The 18044-nt window shown below is 45.1% G+C and overlaps 1 protein-coding gene across 1 annotated transcript in view; it reads left to right on the forward strand.

Annotated features, from left to right (window-relative positions):
- The first annotated feature begins 369 nt into the window (after positions 1-369).
- Positions 370-18044, forward strand: part of IRS1 (insulin receptor substrate 1) — an 81621-nt gene continuing 63946 nt past the window's right edge. Inside the window, exon 1 of the mRNA XM_036753865.1 lies at positions 370-4680. Coding sequence (XP_036609760.1) covers positions 923-4657 — 3735 coding nt within the window. The 5' untranslated portion in view covers positions 370-922 and the 3' untranslated portion in view covers positions 4658-4680. The remainder of the gene's footprint in view (positions 4681-18044) is intronic.

The following is an 18044-nucleotide window of genomic DNA, read 5'->3' on the forward strand; positions in this document are numbered from 1 at the left end:
GCCGATTGGAACGGGTGCCGCGGGAGCCCCGGCCTCCTGCATTTCGCGTGCAGATGGCCCTTTCTCCTCGAGTGGATGGGGCTGGCCTCGGGATCCCTCGCGGGCGGCGGCAGCACGAGCGGCGGCGGCGGCAGCCCCGCGGCCGGCTCTGAGATCCGATCCCGGTATTTCTGGGGAGAGGAGGAGGAGTGGGGGGTGGGGCCGTTGGTGCTGAGGCTCGGGCTGCTGCTGGTGGCGGCGGTGGGAGGGTGAGGGTGGGAGGAGAGGGAGGAGAAGAAGGAAGAGGAGGGGGAAAGGGAGGCGGAGGAGGAGGAGGGAGAGCCCTGTGCAACGTTGGGACTTGGCAACACGCCTCCCCCGGCCCAAGGATATTTAATTTGCCTCGGGAATCGCGGCTTCCAGTGGAGGACTCAGAAACCCGAGGAGTGTGTACTGGAGAGGGAGAGACAGAGAGAAAGGGGAAAAGCAGGGACCCCCCCCCCCTTTCCAGCCCCCCAGCTCCTCCTCCCTGTGCAGGAATCCAGCCCATGCAATGAAAGATGCATCTTTGCTTCTTCCCAGCGGCGGCTGAGGGGAGACTTTGCTCTGTATGGATTGGGACTGGCCTCGTCCAGGACTGATTTTCACCCCCAAGGGCATGAAACACCCATAAACTCTCGCTGGGGATCCTGACTTCTCGAGCAGCTGCTTTTTCTTCTGAGCTCGGGCGGCGGGGGAGAAGAATCAAAAAGAGATTCGGATCAAGGACAAGGGGGAGGTTGTATTTTTTTTAAACCGTCCCCGTCTCCCCCCACCTTCTCGGGCTGACTTGTTTGCATGTGCTGTGTTTGGGGGAGGTACCCGCTCTCCCACCTACCCGCTTGTATTTCTGCCCACCCTTCGTTCCTTGCTCGGTGGCTGGGGCACCAGCAGCAGCGGCAGCATGGCGAGCCCACCGGAGGGGGACGGCTGCTTCTCCGACGTGCGGAAGGTGGGCTACCTCCGCAAACCCAAGAGCATGCACAAACGCTTCTTCGTACTGCGGGCAGCCAGTGAGGCCGGGGGTCCAGCCCGCCTGGAGTACTATGAGAATGAAAAGAAGTGGAGGCACAAATCTGGTGCCCCCAAGCGCTCTATCCCGCTGGAGAGCTGTTTCAACATCAACAAGCGGGCTGACTCCAAAAACAAACACCTGGTAGCCCTCTACACCCGGGATGAGCATTTTGCCATTGCCGCGGACAGCGAGTCCGAGCAGGAGAGCTGGTATCAGGCGCTCCTGCAGCTCCACAACCGGGCCAAGGGGCATCACTTGCACCATTCCCACCACGAGGCTGCAGCTTTTGGAGTGGGAGGGGGAGGAGGAGGGGGGAGCTGCAGCGGCAGCTCCGGTCTGGGAGAAGCCGGTGAGGACAGCAGCTATGGTGAAATGGCCCCAGGACCAGCTTTCAAGGAGGTCTGGCAAGTGATTCTAAAACCTAAGGGCTTGGGGCAGACAAAGAACCTGATTGGCATCTACCGGCTCTGCCTGACCAGTAAGACTATCAGCTTTGTGAAGCTGAACTCCGAGGCTGCGGCAGTGGTCCTCCAATTGATGAACATTCGCAGGTGTGGTCACTCGGAAAACTTCTTTTTCATTGAGGTGGGGCGCTCTGCAGTGACTGGGCCTGGGGAGTTCTGGATGCAAGTGGATGACTCTGTGGTGGCCCAGAATATGCACGAGACCATCCTGGAAGCCATGCGGGCCATGAGTGAGGAGTTCCGGCCTCGCAGCAAGAGCCAATCCTCCTCAAACTGCTCCAACCCCATCAGCGTACCTTTGCGCAGGCATCACCTCAATAACCCACCACCCAGCCAGGTGGGGCTCACCCGAAGATCCCGGACTGAGAGCGTCACCGCCACATCGCCGGCCAGTGTAGTAGGTGGGAAGCCCTGTTCTTTCCGTGTCCGGGCCTCCAGTGATGGGGAAGGCACCATGTCCCGACCAGCTTCAGTGGATGGGAGTCCTGTGAGTCCCAGCACCAACCGGACCCATTCTCACCGGCACCGGGGCAGCTCCCGCCTGCATCCACCCCTCAACCACAGCCGTTCCATCCCAATGCCCTCCTCCCGATGCTCCCCTTCAGCCACGAGTCCAGTTAGCTTATCCTCTAGCAGCACCAGTGGCCACGGGTCAACTTCAGACTGCCTTTTCCCTAGGAGGTCCAGTGCGTCAGTGTCTGGCTCACCCAGTGATGGGGGCTTCATCTCTTCTGATGAATATGGCTCTAGTCCCTGTGACTTCCGAAGTTCCTTCCGCAGCGTCACCCCAGATTCCCTGGGCCATACCCCACCAGCTAGGGGTGAAGAAGAGCTCAGCAACTATATCTGCATGGGAGGCAAAGCCACGCCTAACTTGACAGCCCCCAATGGCCACTATAATCTATCCAGAAGTGGCAATGGGCACCGGTATACCCCGGGAGCTGGCCCAAGTCCTGCTACAGTTGGAGATGAGGCAGGCACTGCAGCGGAGCTGGAGAAGAGTTTCCGTAAGAGAACTCACTCAGCAGGTACTTCTCCTACCATTTCCCACCAGAAGACACCTTCACAGTCCTCGGTAGCATCCATTGAGGAGTACACAGAGATGATGCCTTCCTACCCGCCCTGTCCTGCGGCTGGCAGTGGGAACCGGGTGCAAGCCTACCGGCACTCAGCCTTTGTGCCCACCCACTCCTATCCTGAGGAGTGTCTGGAGATTCATCCATTAGAGGAGAGAGGTGGCCACCATCACCGGGGGGACGCTCCGGTGCTACACACAGATGATGGCTACATGCCCATGTCTCCTGGGGTGGCCCCGGTACCCAGTGGCCGAAAGAGTGGTGGGGATTACATGCCCATGAGCCCCAAGAGTGTGTCTGCCCCGCAGCAGATCATTAACCCCAGCAGACATCATTCCCAGAGGGTAGACCCCAATGGCTACATGATGATGTCACCCAGTGGCAGCTGCTCCCCTGACAGCGCAGGGGGGTCCAGCAGCAGCAATGTTGCCGCTTCTGGCAACAGCTATGGCAAGTTATGGACAAATGGGGTTGGTGGCCACCATCACCATCACCACGTTCACCCAAAGCTCTCTGTGGAGAGCAATGATGGGAAGCTGCCTTGTAGTAGTGACTACATCAACATGTCCCCAGCTGGGGACTCTGCTACCAGCAGTCCCTCTGACTGCTACTATGGCCCAGAAGACCCCCAGAACAAGGCCGTCTATTCCTACTACTCTTTGCCAAGATCCTTCAAACACACGCAGCAGCAGCAGCAGCTTCAGCAGCAGCAGCAGCAGCGTCGAGGGGAGCCTGAAAATGGTGCCAGGCTTAATCACCTGCGCCTCTCGGTCAGCTCCAGCCGTCTCCTCTATGCCACAGCCGCAGAGGACTCGTCCTCTTCCGCTAGCAGTGACAGCCTGGGAGGAGGTGGAGGTGCGCAGGAAGGGGCACATGGCCATCATCACCATCAGCCCCTGCAGCAACACCTGCCCCGAAAAGCGGATATGGTTGCACAGACCAAGAATCGCCTGACTCGGCCCACGAGGCTGTCTCTGGACGGCCCCAAAGCCAGCACCTTACCTAGAGCCCGAGAGCAGCCGCAGCAGTCTCTTCTTCCTCCAGAGCCCAAGAGCCCAGGGGAATACGTGAATATTGAGTTTGTTGGTGACCAGCCGGGCTACTCCCATGGCTCAGCCATCTCTCTCTGCTCTCCCACAGTCAGGTGCCCATCCCAGCGACAGCCAGCCCCTAGAGAAGATGAGACTGGCTCCGAGGAATACATGAACATGGACTTGAGGCCTCCCCGGAGGCCTGCCTGTCAAGAAAGCTTTGTGGCAAAGGCTGGCAGAGCGTGCCCCCTGCCCACTGGGGTGGGTGGTGTGCGTAGGCCCAGCCGAGTGGTGCCAAACAGCCAGGATTACGTGACCATGCAGGTGGGTGGGCCCTGTCCAGGCTGTGCGGATGCCTCCCTCAGCTATGTGGTTATGCAAACAAGCAGGGCTTCAGAAGAGTCCAGCGTCCCAGCCGCTGCAGCAACTGCCCCGTCCCCCTCTTTTACAACCACCTCCCCCTCTCTCCCCCAGCACCAAGGACAGGCAGAGCTGGCTAGCCGCCCATCCCTGTTAGGAGGTCCAAAGGGACCTGGAGGGATTAGCGCCTTTACCCGGGTGAACCTCAGTCCCAGCCGCAACCAGAGTGCCAAAGTGATCCGGGCTGACCCCCAAGGGTGCCGGAGGCGTCACAGCTCAGAGACATTTTCCTCTACTCCTAGTGCTGCCCGGGGCAGTAACGTTGCAGTGCCCTTTGGGGCTGCTGGTGCAGGTGGCTCTGGGGCCAGTGGCAGCAGTGAAGATGTTAAACGCCACAGTTCTGCCTCCTTTGAAAATGTCTGGCTAAAGCCCGGGGATCTAGGGAGCCCACCCAGCAGGAAGGAAGCATCCCAGACGAGCGGGGGTGCAGCCGGTTTAGAGAACGGACTCAACTATATCGACCTGGATTTGGTCAAGGATTTTAATCACCGGCCCCAGGAGTGTCCCCCTCTGCTGCAGCCTCCTCATCAGCCTCGTGGCAGTGGCGCAGCCAGTGGGAACGGCTGCTCCAATGAGGATCTAAGCGCCTATGCTAGCATTAACTTTCAGAAGCAGCCCGAGGACCTTCCATAGCTCCTCCTGAAAAATCACAGCAGGTGAGTTTCCCAGTGAGAAGGGCCAGCTGCAGAAACTTGGCCCCCATTGCTCCCTCCCTCCCTGTCTCCCCCCTCCCTCCCCACCTTGTAGGGCCTGCCCAGGGATCAGAGGGACACACACACACACACACACCACACATAATTATCACCCAGTTATCTACAGGCAAAGCTGGGCACCTAGCAGAGTCCAAAACTGCATTAGAAAAACCACTATCATTGCCTTGTCAAGAGACTGGGTAAGGGACATAGTTAAGTATTACTGGCCTCTGCAACACATACAGGTTTCTAGGTCTATAGATATCTATAGGCAAATATATAGCATATGTGTGAATATGTATGTACATGTGTATACATGTGGATATTTACACATACCATTTCTAAGGCTCGTGTAAGAGAAAGAAGCCTGGTCTGTTCCTGTTAGTAATTGCAACAGTATTTAAGAACACAAACAAAACAAAACAAAAAATCAACAGACTGGCCCCCAGGTTTGGGGTGGGTAGGGTGGAAATCTTGCTACAAGATAATATTTATTTGAGTTTTAAAGAAGTGCCTAACACTCCATCAGAGGTTGGTTTAACTCAAATTCAAGGTCTCTTTGTCAACTTGGGACTTTGGGTCTGTTATTTCAGAACGCTAAGGCATCATAAACAGAAATGGGAAGCCATATTCAAAATGCCCTTAAAAGATTTCATCACTGAATTCTAATTCTAGCTTTAAAAAAATATTAAGAATGAAGTAGTAATGGGTAAAGAAATAAGATCTCTCTTTGTTTCTGAATCAATATTCCGACAATATTATTCACACGTAGACACATCATCTCTTAGGCATGACTGTTTTTCAGACAGGATATGCAGTAATCCTCTGCATGCAACTGGGACCCATTATTAGTGAAGAGTTATGGAGGTTCATTACAGTGTGTCTGTATTACAGTAGTCGGCTTTTAGAAATGTCTGTGCTGAGACTGGAATATCTGTTGAGGGCTACTGTCCGGTTTATTTAAAATCACTTAAGCTATTTCTGTTTGTGGTGTTTGAAAGGAAGGAGAAGTAAGTCAGGAAACATGGGGGATTTTTAAAAAAAAATTTTTTAATAAAGATCACAAATGAACTATATTAATGCCACCTTCCTTATACTTCCATTTGCTGCTGATTTCTGAGATTGAGACTAGACATTTCAATAGTAAATGTTTTGGCTAAGGTTGTGTTGAGGATGGACATAGTTGCTTTTGACTCCCCTTTCCCTCCGTGGAAGCATGTTGCCTGGCTGGTGGTGATAGCCATGGGTTGAACAGTGGAGTACTTTTGTAGTGATGGCTACTAAGAAGTTTCCACCATTTGGAAACAATTTATTCTAGTGAACTAGTTATCTTGTGATTCTTTCTTATTCCTGTTTCAAAGATGACCTTTTTTTTTTAAGTGTTTGCTTTAAGTGTATGTGTTCATTCATAAAACATTGATTTTTGCACTGACCTTTCAGGCAAGTCAGTTAATTTCTATAGGGACAATTTCCTTGATTCCAGTAAGCTTTAGATGTTTGACCCACATCAGTCATTGTTTTGTCTTAGGTGTATGAAAACATACTGACAGAAGGCTAACGACATCAAATCAAATTTATATTCTAGGATGCGTCAGCAGAATGATGCTTACTTGTTTATCTTTAGTGTGTCTGCTTGACCCAGATGGGCTATGGTGTGTTGGGTGTAAATATTTGGAATTAAATTTATCAATGAAGAACTGTCTTGTTTCTTTGAAATTAGATTCCTTGGAGTATGAATCACTGGTAGACAGAAGAAAAAAAATGTTGTTTCATCATATTTATTCATAGCTGCTCCATAATTGAGCCAAGAAAGTAGATCTTTAGTAATATTCTTCCCAAAGAGAAATGTGTTCACCTCAGGTGGAAAGGATTACCCTAAGTATATTCATTCATAAAATACTGCTTTTTTGCTTTAAAATTCCAGTTCAAGGCAAGTCTATTAATTTCTATTGTGACTTTTCCTTTACTTCTCAGTAGAGGAGATAGATATTCTGGTTGAAATTGGCATTCGTGTCTTTTCAGGAAAAATAATACTCTGGGATAATCAAATCCTAATAATCACAGAATAAGGAGTGTGCGTGTGTGTGTGTGTGGGGGGGGGGGTAATTCCTCAGTATTTTTTTAGTGAGATGGAAATGTGGGGCATATGCCTTGGTGTGGATTGGGCAGTGTAGGGGCTGGTGTGAATAGTGGGCTATCGAAACAAAATTGGGGCACATTTTCTAAAGTAATGCCTGCTTTAGGCCTGTTTTCAGTTAAGAGATATTTTACTTATCATGATACAAATATGAATCATCAGTCGGTGGTCAGACTGCAACTCAGAGCTAAGTAAGTTTTGCATTTGTGAAAAACTTCTGGGCATTTATTTTCTTTTCACTCAGGTGGGGCTTGGATCTTTATGTAGGATAAAGGGGAATGTGGAGCTGTGAGAGGCCTAAGGTACTAGTTAACTATTTCCTTCTGTTTTATTTCCTTTTTCATTCTGGCCTTTTGGATTCCTCACCTTCTTTTCCCCAAACCCCAACCTTCCTCTCCCCATCTCTGGTTTCCTTGTCTTTTCTTCCATGCTAAGTTTCCCCTTCCTAGACTCCGAGTTCCTTCTATTCAGTTCAGCAAATAAGATTAAGTACTTGCAACTTACTAGGCATAGGGGGTGCGAAAACAAAAAATGAAAAACATTTCCTGCCTTTGGAGAGTTTACAGTCAACCTAGTGGAGAGCTAGAGATCACTCAGATGAATACAAGTTAGAATGTGACCAATGTTTGAGACTGGTTCGGGAGAACTAGACTTTAGAAGAGGAAGGATCGCTCCTAGTTTAGGAAAGGGAGAGGGGAAGTGTGTGTGTGGTTTCTACTCATGTCTCCGGCCTTTGTTTAATGCTGACCCCCCACCCCCACCCCCAGACTTCCCAGGCCCTTGTTTGTCCAAGCTGATCACCTTCTGCAGCCTTCGGAAGGAGGAGTTGGGAGCTCAGCTAGGCGGGGAAAGAGGAATGGGCGTGGACTGGATTGGAGGAAAACAGAAAATCTGGGGAACTGGGAAATCTGGGTTTTAGGGCTAGACCTGGGGAATCCGGCAGCCTTTGCATTTAGTTGCCCGTGGCTAGCTGCCGACTTTGACTCCAAGCCATTTTTATTTTGGAAAGAGTGGCCATTCCCCAGTAGGACTCTCCGCCCCCCAATTCCGTCCCCATCCCACCTTCTACCTCCATTTGCGGGGAAAGCCACGTGGATTCTTGTTTTGTCCTCTCCCTTTTTCCTTTTTGTCCTTTGTTTTGGCCTAGGGCGCTGCCTTTTACTTCTTTTTGATTTCAGGTTCTATTCCGTATTCCCTGGGTGATCTTTCCCCTCCCCCCACACCCCACCTTCTTGCTCTTCTCCCTTTCTCTTGGTCCCCAGCTTTCGTGTTCGCTCCTGTCCCCAGGGCACCCCTAGCGTCTCCCCACTCTTTTCTTTAGGGTACCCTGTCTGTCTTGCTACCTGGCTTGGCTTTTCTGCCAGACGCCTGACCACCTCTCTAGAGGTGGTAGGTGTAGCAGGAACGACCCCCGGGGGCCCAGGCTGGAGGGGCGGGGAGGTGGGAATGCTTCCAGGGGTGGCAGCAGAGCTCGCTGTGCTCGTGCAGGCACAGTGGCCCCTGGTGTCTGGCACAGGCTGTGAAGGCTGGCAGGGGTCGGGCGAGGAAGAACTGGCAGTGGTGACTTGAGGTGGGGAGGGGGCTGCGGGGGCGGAGGCGGGGCTGCAGCTGGGGTTCTGCCGCTCCTTTCCTCCGGCTTTGGCCAGCCAAGGCTCCTTCCCCAGGGGGGCCTCCCAGTAGCCTCGGCGGCTGGCCCGCCGGTGCATGCTGAGTTAAATATTGAGCTCCCCCTTGGTTCCCCCCCCCATCTTATTTTTGCCTCTACACCAGGTTGTGAATTCAGGAAGGAAAATAGATCAGACCAGCCCGATGATAGGCTAGAAACTAGCCTTCTTATTTTAAATAAAGAAACCCCCCCAAGTAATTTTTTTTCTGTTTGGTATACTCAGCACAGTTACTGGCACATAGTAGGCACTTAACAAATGCTTCTTGTTGTCTAGTAGGCACTTAATAAATGCTTGTTGTTGCTGCTCCTGTTGCTAATGATAACGAACCGGTGCCCGGGCTATTTTCTTACCAGTCTTACCAGATGAGACATCTTTTACTCTGGCTGATGACTTCCTCCTTTTCCCTTGCTTGGAGGTCTTTTAACTCCATGTGCTGGGGAAGTTCCATCTAGGGCTGGGCTAGGCTGGGCTAGGCTGGGCTGGCAGTTTCCAAGGGAATCTTGGGTTTAAAGCTTCCTAATGAAAAGGAGGGACTACAGTAAGAGAAATGCAGATACAGTAATTTGGGCCTTTTGTGACTTTCTCCTCTAATGACTCACCCTTCAGAAAGCCAGCATCTAATTCCAGAAATTTAAAAAAAAAAATCCTAACCAGTGAACTGTGTGATTTCAGGGAACTTAAGGGGCAATAGATACAGGTTCCTAAATGTACTAGGTACTGACAGAAATAGGAAATAAAGCTCTGGTATTTTTTTAGGTCATTATAAAATTTAAATCAGTCTAACATACTTTGAAGTGAATAACATAAGACAAGAGAATCCAGTTTTTAAAGTTGGTTACGTTTCGTTGCATATCCACCTCAATGACATATATAATATATAGAAACAAGTTACATATGTATGTAGATTATATATCTAATATGAAATTAGACTTGATATCTTCATGTATGTTTGTCTCTGTTCTGTTCTGATTTCCTCCTCTCTTAAAAAAAAAAGGAAGGATGAAAAGAGGGTGATGGTGGGAAGAAGCACCTTTCCTCTGGACTGACTTGTATGGCTTTTGTTCTCTTACTGGCTTCAACCGCTTGGCCCAAAGTTCTCTTCCTGCACTGAATCATGTGTCCTGAAGGCAGTGCTTTTCCTTAGGTGCTGATTGAAACATCACAAGGGAACAGTGTATGATTTGGCATGCTATGTAAAAAAATGTTTTGTCCTAGAGCAACTTCAGGCAGAATGTGAAGTTCTTTGACTTCAAAATAACTTTAACAAGAGTTCAAATAACTGGCAAACTCCCTCTCTAACGCTGTTTAGACTAATCCTGAAGGCTTAAAAATAAAATCTACAAACTGACAATTCTTTAACTTCTCACCCTTCTCCTCCCCAAAACCGTTTTTTAATATTACATTCTACTTTTGGGTGAATAGTATGGAACTCCTGCCACTGTTATTGTCCAAAGAATAAATAAATGCTGTCCATGGTATTGACTTTAAACGCCAGGACTTTGAATTACCCAGACCGTTTTTCTCTTTGTAGATCAAACCTCTTAGGCAAGTCCTAAAATAAGACCCCTGCTCTCAGGAGGCAACCACTTGCATTCTTTTCCTGGGTCAGATTTAAAGACATATTCACGTATAAAGGTATTACGTGTTCATGGATTGGGTTGTCCTAGTGGACATCGGAAAGCCCTTAGTATAGCCAGTCGTAGGTTTTTGAGGTATGCATACTTTATTGCCCAGCCATAGATCCTGAAGGAACATCCTCAGCATGATTCCAGGTTGGCCCCAATAGGCTAGGGAATACTTGGGTACCTTTCATGTTTGGAAAGAAATTGTCCAGATTCTACCAGATGAACTTTAGGATTGGTCTGACCTTCATTGACCCCTGATGACTAGACTGGACTGCCTGAGAATTCTCCAGACTGAATCAGATCCTTCTGTCTTGTCCACTGGAGAAGACTTCTGGTCTGCCAGCCGTGGGGCTATCGGTGGCGCCTTGGATGCTACCACATAGAATGTGCCACCATGAATATATTCTATCATGAGTAATCCTTGTTCACTTTATCCTAGTGTCCGCAGGACTTTAGCTAGACATTTAGGCAAGAAGAAAGCATCCAAAAAGCTCATAAAAAGGTGAAGAGCTTTGCTTTTGTGCTTATATTGTTGTTCAACTGTGTCCAACTCTCTGTAAGCTCATTTGGGATTTTCTTGGCAAAGATACTGAAGTGGTTTGCCATTCCTTCTCTAGCTCATTTGACAGATAGGGAAACTGAGGCAAACAGAGTTAAGTGACCTGGCCAAGGTCACATAGCTAGTAAGTGTCTGGAGGCTGAATTTGAACTCAGGTATTCCTGATGCTCTATCTAGTGTACCACCTAGCTGCCTTCACTATGCTTTTGCATTTTTGCATCTGAATGATTTGGTGAATTGATAGGCAGCTTTAGAGCCTGGAAAAACTGGGCTCCTACCTTTGACACGTGCTTGCTGTGCTGTGTGACTTTGGGTTGTTGTTCTTCATGCTTGAAGAGAACCCAAATGACCTCTCTATGTTAGAGTCAGGGTACAGTGTGTCCGACTGTGGCTGATCAAACCAATTCGAGCTCAGAAGGCTCTATCACAGGTCGGGCACAAATAGTCCATATGTCTATGTGGGCAAGTTCCTATAAGTTGCAGAAAAGATGATAACCTGTATTAGTAGAGGGAATTTACTAATTCAGAAGTTACCTATATCAATTAAATCATTGGTCTAGTGCCTGTCTCTGTTGTGAAAACTTATGGTTTGGTTTTTCCTGTGTAGGCATATGTAAAAGATTTAAACATTTCTTGTGATGATTAAATTAGTTTGGTTTCAGATTTTCTTCCTTAGGTTTTCTGAGCAGTTTACATTGGATTATGTATGGCATTTCCAGTTTTCTCCTGACGATTGAGTTTTTGCTGTATTCTGGAACTATAAGCTTTCTCTACTTACTACCTTGCAGATTTCATAAATCATCAGAATAGTCCATTGACTTTTTTCATTCATTGCTTCATTGATTTAGCCTTTTCCAATCCTTCTTTAACCGTGGTAGTAATCAGATAAATTTCTTAGCTCTATAATATATAAATGTTACCTTTTCAGCTTTAATGGTAATTCATTATAATGGCACTCTTAACAATCTGAAAAAGTGTCACTGTCCCTCCTCACCTTCTCTGTCTGCCCTTCAGGAAGTTAAATATTGGTTGAGGTAGTAGTTTATTTTTCTACTTTATAGGGTTTTTGGTAATTGCATTCAAAAGAGGTATTCTCTTATAATAGGCTACTAGAGGTCAGTGATTTCTATAAATGGTCCCATGAAGAAATAAGGGTATTATAAATTCTTTTTTGATCAAGATATTTTGATTTTTTTTATGACAGGTATTATCCTTCTTCTAGTTATATAAACTAAAGTTTCAGTATCTTTTAATTCATAGATGTGCCCAATTTTAAGAAACAGTCTTGGTAACTTTATTCTTTTCATTTTGTATTCAGATAAATTCTTAAGGAGAAAGCACTTTGATTTATTTTTATTGAACTCTATTTTAATATTGGGAAATGGATAAAGCACCAGACCTGGAGTCAGGAAGACCTGTTCAAATTCAGCCTAGATACTTACTAGCTTTGTGACCCTGGGCAAGTCTCTTGACTCTGCCTCAGTTTCTTCATCTGTCAGATGAACTGGAGAAGGAAATGGCAAATTCCTTCAGTATCTTTGTCAAGAAAACGCCAGATGGGGTCATGAAGAGTTGGACATAACTGAACAACAATATTATTTAATATTATTAGAATCTCTACTAATAAGGCAGCATCAGCTGGCTATAGAGTCCCGAAGACACAGATTCAAATCCTGGGATACATAATAGCTATATGGCCACGCCAAGACAATTAACTTCTCAGTCCTAGAGGCAAGATTGTAGTTTATAGATGAGTTGTCAGTCTATGTTGATGGATATACTTACTACAGCAGGAGATTCCTAAATAAAGGAAGTCATAGTTTGGGAAAATGATACGGAACTATTTTTATAGATCAAATAAAAATAGGCTTGTTATAGTTGCCACTTCTTTGCTTTTCCTTTCTCCTGTAGAGCAGAAACCACTTGAGGGCAGATAACTCTTTCATTTCTATCTTTCTACCTCCAATGAGTAGCATAGTTCCTGGCAAACTGTAAGCAGTGAATAAATGTGTTTTTTGATTGATCATTCACATAGAGATGATTATATTTGTCCTCAACTTAATTCACAAAAATGGGAAGACTTTTTTATGTAACGTGCCTAAGGTAATTTGAGTTCCTCAGAAAAAGATAGCCTTGGTAGGGTCTGTACCGTGATCGCTCTCTTAAAAATCTATATTTTTTGTTAGAGAAATATATTTTGTGCTTGTTATTGAGCGAGTCATTTAAAACTAACATAATTTGAAATAATTAAATTAAGTGAACCTACAAAAGACTGCTTTATGTATGGTTTTAAATTTCATTTTCTGTTTTTAATTTAAGGTGATATTTGCAATACCAAAGACCTGTCCCTGTATCCATGGATGCATCTAACTAAGACTGTCATAAATCAGAGGATGAGTCTCTCCTTTTTAATGTCCCGTCTTCAGTGTCTTATTATATTGCACCAAACTGTTTCATCAATGTATTAGTATGTGCTGAGATGCCTTAGTAAATAATAAATTGTTAAAATCTGTTTATTGTTAGCATGGGAAGTGAACCTAAAAGGTTATAAGCTGTAGTGAGTAAAAGAGTCTTTCATCAACTCTCCATTTGTTTTGTTTTGTTAACTCAAAGGCATTGATGGGTATCCTCTGATCTTCTTTGACACATCTGGGTCACACTGTTGAAGCATCACTTAATCCTAAGTAGCTGCTAGTTGTGTTGTCTGGGTTGGAGTGATCAAAGAGGTGCTTGCTGTTCCTCCTTGCTTCTCATTGTTTTCACTTAAATATTTTTAAACACATCTTTTATAGCCGGCATTTTCTGCAATGCTTCAGAATTAAGACTTTTGGCTTTCAGGTAGTATAAAACCTTAGACTGTCCTTGAAGGATCATAGATTCAGAACTGGAAGGAACCTTAAAGGTCCAACTCAAATAGAATAGGGTTACATATTAACTTAGAAAACCACAAATTAACATTATCTATGTTGTATTGTATTTTTAATTATTTCATTAAACATTTCCCAGTTATGTTTTAATCTGATTATAGCCTCACTGGTAAGTCAGGTAGCTGTGTTTGATGCCTCTGATCTAGTCCAGCTCTGTAATTTTACAAATGAAGAAAAGAAACCCAGGGAGATTGTGACTTACTACAGGTGACAGAGATAATGTGGGGCATGGGGTGGTGTCTGAGCTTATTTTCCTTCCCATTTATGTATAGAAATAGAAAGATTTTCAAATAAAGCCACCATATGGTGGCATCTGGGCCTCCCTCTCAGCTGCCAGGGCCTGCCTACCCTACCTCCTGAACATACCTTGTGGGTAGGTAGGTGGCAGAGTGGATTAAGTATCTGAATTGGAATCAAGAAGAAAGACCTGAGTTTGAGTCCTAATTCCTATACTTAACTAGCTGTGTGCCCTTGGGCAAATCATTTACCTTTTCTCTGTGTAATGGGGATAATAATGGAGCTATAACCTCAGGTTGGTATAATGGTTGGAAGGATCAAATATGTACATACATACATACATATAGCTAGCTATCTAACTAGAGATGATAGATGTTAGATGCTGTAGATAAAAGATGGGATGGGTGATAGATGGTAGATAAAATGATAGATGGTAGATTGACATTAAGTACTTTGCAAATCTTAAAACACTATAAATGCTAGCTGTTATTATAATTTATTTTGTATAGACTTTGGCATATATGTACTCAATGGCTTTGAGGGCAGAGACTTTAATTTTGGTCTTCTTGTTCCTAGTGCCAAGTACAGTGCCCCACATGGGCAATGGTGCTTAGACCCTTGTTGATGGCTTGAGCTAGAGCAGCTGGTGTGCCTTATTTACCCTTCATCTTCTACTTCTTAATCTCCTCTTTTCCCATTATAAAATTCCCTGTTCTCCTTTGGAGGAGGAAGCCAAGATTCTGCTCTTTTTAGTGGAGAAAGTGTTAATGGTAGTCAGATCAGTAAAAGCCTTTAATTTGGTACCTGTTAGGTGGTTATCACTCTCTGGGATGCTGTGAAGTACCCAAAACGATGAATATGACATGAAATCTTGTTTCCAACTTTTTGGAAAAAACTCAGGCGCTCAGAGATGAGGGAAGGGTGAAGGGGCACTAGGCTTCAAATCAGATCACAACTTCAAGTTCTGACTATACCACCTACAGACCATGTGACCTTGGGGAAAATACCCGAGTATCAGTTTCCTCATTTGTACTACCTGTCTCACTGGCTAGTTGTGAAGGCCAAATGAGATAACTCCATTTAAAGTTCTTTGTAAACCATAAAATGCATGTACACATGAGCTGTTACTGTTTTATTTTGGTTTTTTTTTGGAAGCTTCCTCATCCCTACTTGATGCAGTGGTAGGATCACCCGAAAATGTTGTAAGTCAGAGATGTGAATTTGTTCAAACATTTGGATTGTTGCTGATTCTTTTTTTTTGTTTGATGAGTTTTCTCATGCTCAAATGAAGCCCCTGAATCTACAGTTAACATCTGCAAAGGCTTTTTTTGTCTGTGGGTGGTTGGTTTTTATTTTTAGTAGAAAAAGATACTAACCCTGTGAACTCTGTCTCTTGTCCTAGGATCCAGCCTTCTCTGAGGTTTTGTCTTTGCTGTCTTAGGCACGTTCTCTCTCTCTCTCTCTCTCTCTCTCTCTCTCTCTCTCTCTCTCTCTCTCTTTCTCTCTCTCTCTCTCTTTCTCTCTCTCGCTGTGTATGTCTTGTTCTTTCTGTCTTTCTGTTTTTGTGAACGGGTTGACATTATACAGGAGACCTTGCATTTTGACCACCAACAAAAAAAGAAGCGTACCTTCTCAAGAAGTTGTTAGCAGCCTTTCACAGAGATAGAAATCTTTCTTGCCTTCAGTAAGTTTTATGTCTTACTGTGATTGATGAAGCTCAGTAAACAAATACAGCAGATTTAGTTAAACATACAACTGTTTAATAATTCTTCTGAAAGAATTCGTGGAGATTCACCTCAGCTCAATTTTCCCACCTTTCTTTGTACTTAGCAGCCAACAGCATACTTTCTTGATAATGTCTGTGCTTTCATTTTATTTAATTTTATTTTTCGATTTTAAAATATGCAATTATTTTATTTCTTTGCCCTGATAGTAAGAACTTAATTTACACAGGAACCTGCAGCGAGTACAACAATTGACAGAGAAGTATCCCTCCATCACAGGGGACCAGGTTTCCAGCAAAGCAAAGATGAGACTAAATGACAGCTCAATACCTCTTTCCCTTCCCTCCCTCCCCCTACCAGGCCCCAAAAGAGAAAACAGTAACCAAAAACAACAAAATAAATCAGAACCCAGAACTTGCTAACCAATGAATACAGAATAAGGAAGTTGAATTTATCAGCCCTTTATGTGTGCATGGGGGCAAGAATAATAGGAGGGAGCTCCCCCCCGCAACTATCTTTCCCCCTGCACCCAAAATGATAGGGTTTAGGAATGATAGTAAAGGTTCTCATCTGTAGTTGGAATGTTTGAAGGTTACTTAAGTCCAGGGTCTTGCTCTTTATTGAAATACCTAGAGAGAGAAAGTGGAAGAGATTCAGAGAGAGAGAAACAGGGAGGAGGGGAGGATTAGGACAAAGATTCTCCATAAAATCAGTTTAGTGATACAGTCTGCCTACCCTCCTTTCCAAAGCCCACAGAATTCAGAGCCACATTTTGTTAGTAATTTCAATATATCTGCTACATTTCATGAGACTGGAGTAGAATGGAAGTTAGACAGGAAGGTGTAGAAAGGAGGAGTTATATTTGATCAGAAGTCTAAAGTCTTTAAAAATTCTATTTTATGATGTTATAAAATAAAAATGTTCCGCTGCTTCTGTCCCCTCCACTTTGCATCAGTTCATAAAAAGTCTTTACAAGTTTCCCTGAAACCGTCTCTTTCATGATTTCTTATGGCGTAATACTATCGCATTGGCTTTATGTACCATAATTTGTTTAGCAGTTCCCCAATTGAGAGCATCCTTGTAGTTTCCAGTTCTTTTCCAGCACAAAAAGAGCTGCTCTAAATCTTTTTGTGTGTATGGGTCCCTTTCCTCTTTGACTGATCTCTTTGTGTGTAGACCTTATAGTGGCATCCCTAGGTCAAAGGACATGCACAGTTTAGTAACTTTGGGGGCATAGATCCAAATCGTTGTTCAGAATAGCAGTACCAATTCAGAGTGCTTCCAACAGTGCACCGATGTGCCTATTTTCCCACAGCCCCTCCAGCATTTGTCAGTTTCCTTTGTTTTTTGTCGTCTTTGCTGTTCTGATGGGTTTGAGGTGATTTAATTTTTATTTCTCTATTAGTGATTTGGAGCACTTTTTCATATGACTGTTGATGGCATGGATTTCTTGCCTTTAAAAATCACCCATTAATTTTTTTTGATGAATTGTAGAATGGTTCTTGAGGCTTCAAAATCTTTTCTTTTTTAACAGAAGGGACCCAAGAGATCATCTAAGCCATACCCTTCATATAACAGATGAGCTGCCTATAACCCAGAGAGGCTAAATTCCCATAAGTAAGAAGTAAAAGCTTCAGAATTCAAACTCAGAACCTCTGACTAAAAGGACAGTGTTTTTCCACAAAATCACATAGCCTCCCCAAGTGCCTGTAGTGGAAGGAAAGAGCAGGGCACTCAGAGGAGGCTAGGTTTCTATTCTTCTACCATTTTTTTTCGCTTGCCATTTCTCCTACTCACTCCTATATCCTTGACTAATATAACTTATAATTATCCTGGGTATTAGTTACCACCCTAAATGCCTGAAAGCAGAAGGTCAGACCGTGGTATGGTAGAAAGAACATAGAATTTTGACTAGTGAAATTTGCAGTCAGAGTCTATTCCTTAATGCCTACCTGACCTTGGGTAAATCACTTAAACTTCTCTGGGCCTCAGTTTCTTCTTTTGTAAAATGAAGGGGGTTGAACTAGATCATAGCATCTTAGGTTTAGAAGCTGGAATCAATGAATGAAGCTTAGAAGATTTGAATTAGATGTAAGGTTCCTTTCAGCTTTAAGCTAACGAATGATCCTGTGATCTCTTAATTGTCTCTTCCCAGTTCTGAGATGTGAGATTCTAAGTACAGGGAAGAGAGGTACGGGTAGCAAGGCCATTTGAGTTAGAGACCTTCATAAGGTTTGAGGGCTGTGTTTTCTCTTTTGAATGCGAGTCCAGATTTTGATAAGACAGATTTACTTATTATGAAAAACAAATATATGTGTATGTGTGTGGTGTATTACTTTGAAATCTCCGATCTGGTCAACATTTCACATTTTTGTCTTATCACTGCCAAATGCCTTACATGTTTCTGTCGCCCAGTTTCAGGGGAGCCACTTTCTGGCCAAAGGGAAGGGTG

This window comes from Trichosurus vulpecula, chromosome 4 (genome assembly GCF_011100635.1).
Source record: "Trichosurus vulpecula isolate mTriVul1 chromosome 4, mTriVul1.pri, whole genome shotgun sequence".
NCBI classification, from domain to species: Eukaryota; Metazoa; Chordata; class Mammalia; order Diprotodontia; family Phalangeridae; genus Trichosurus; species Trichosurus vulpecula.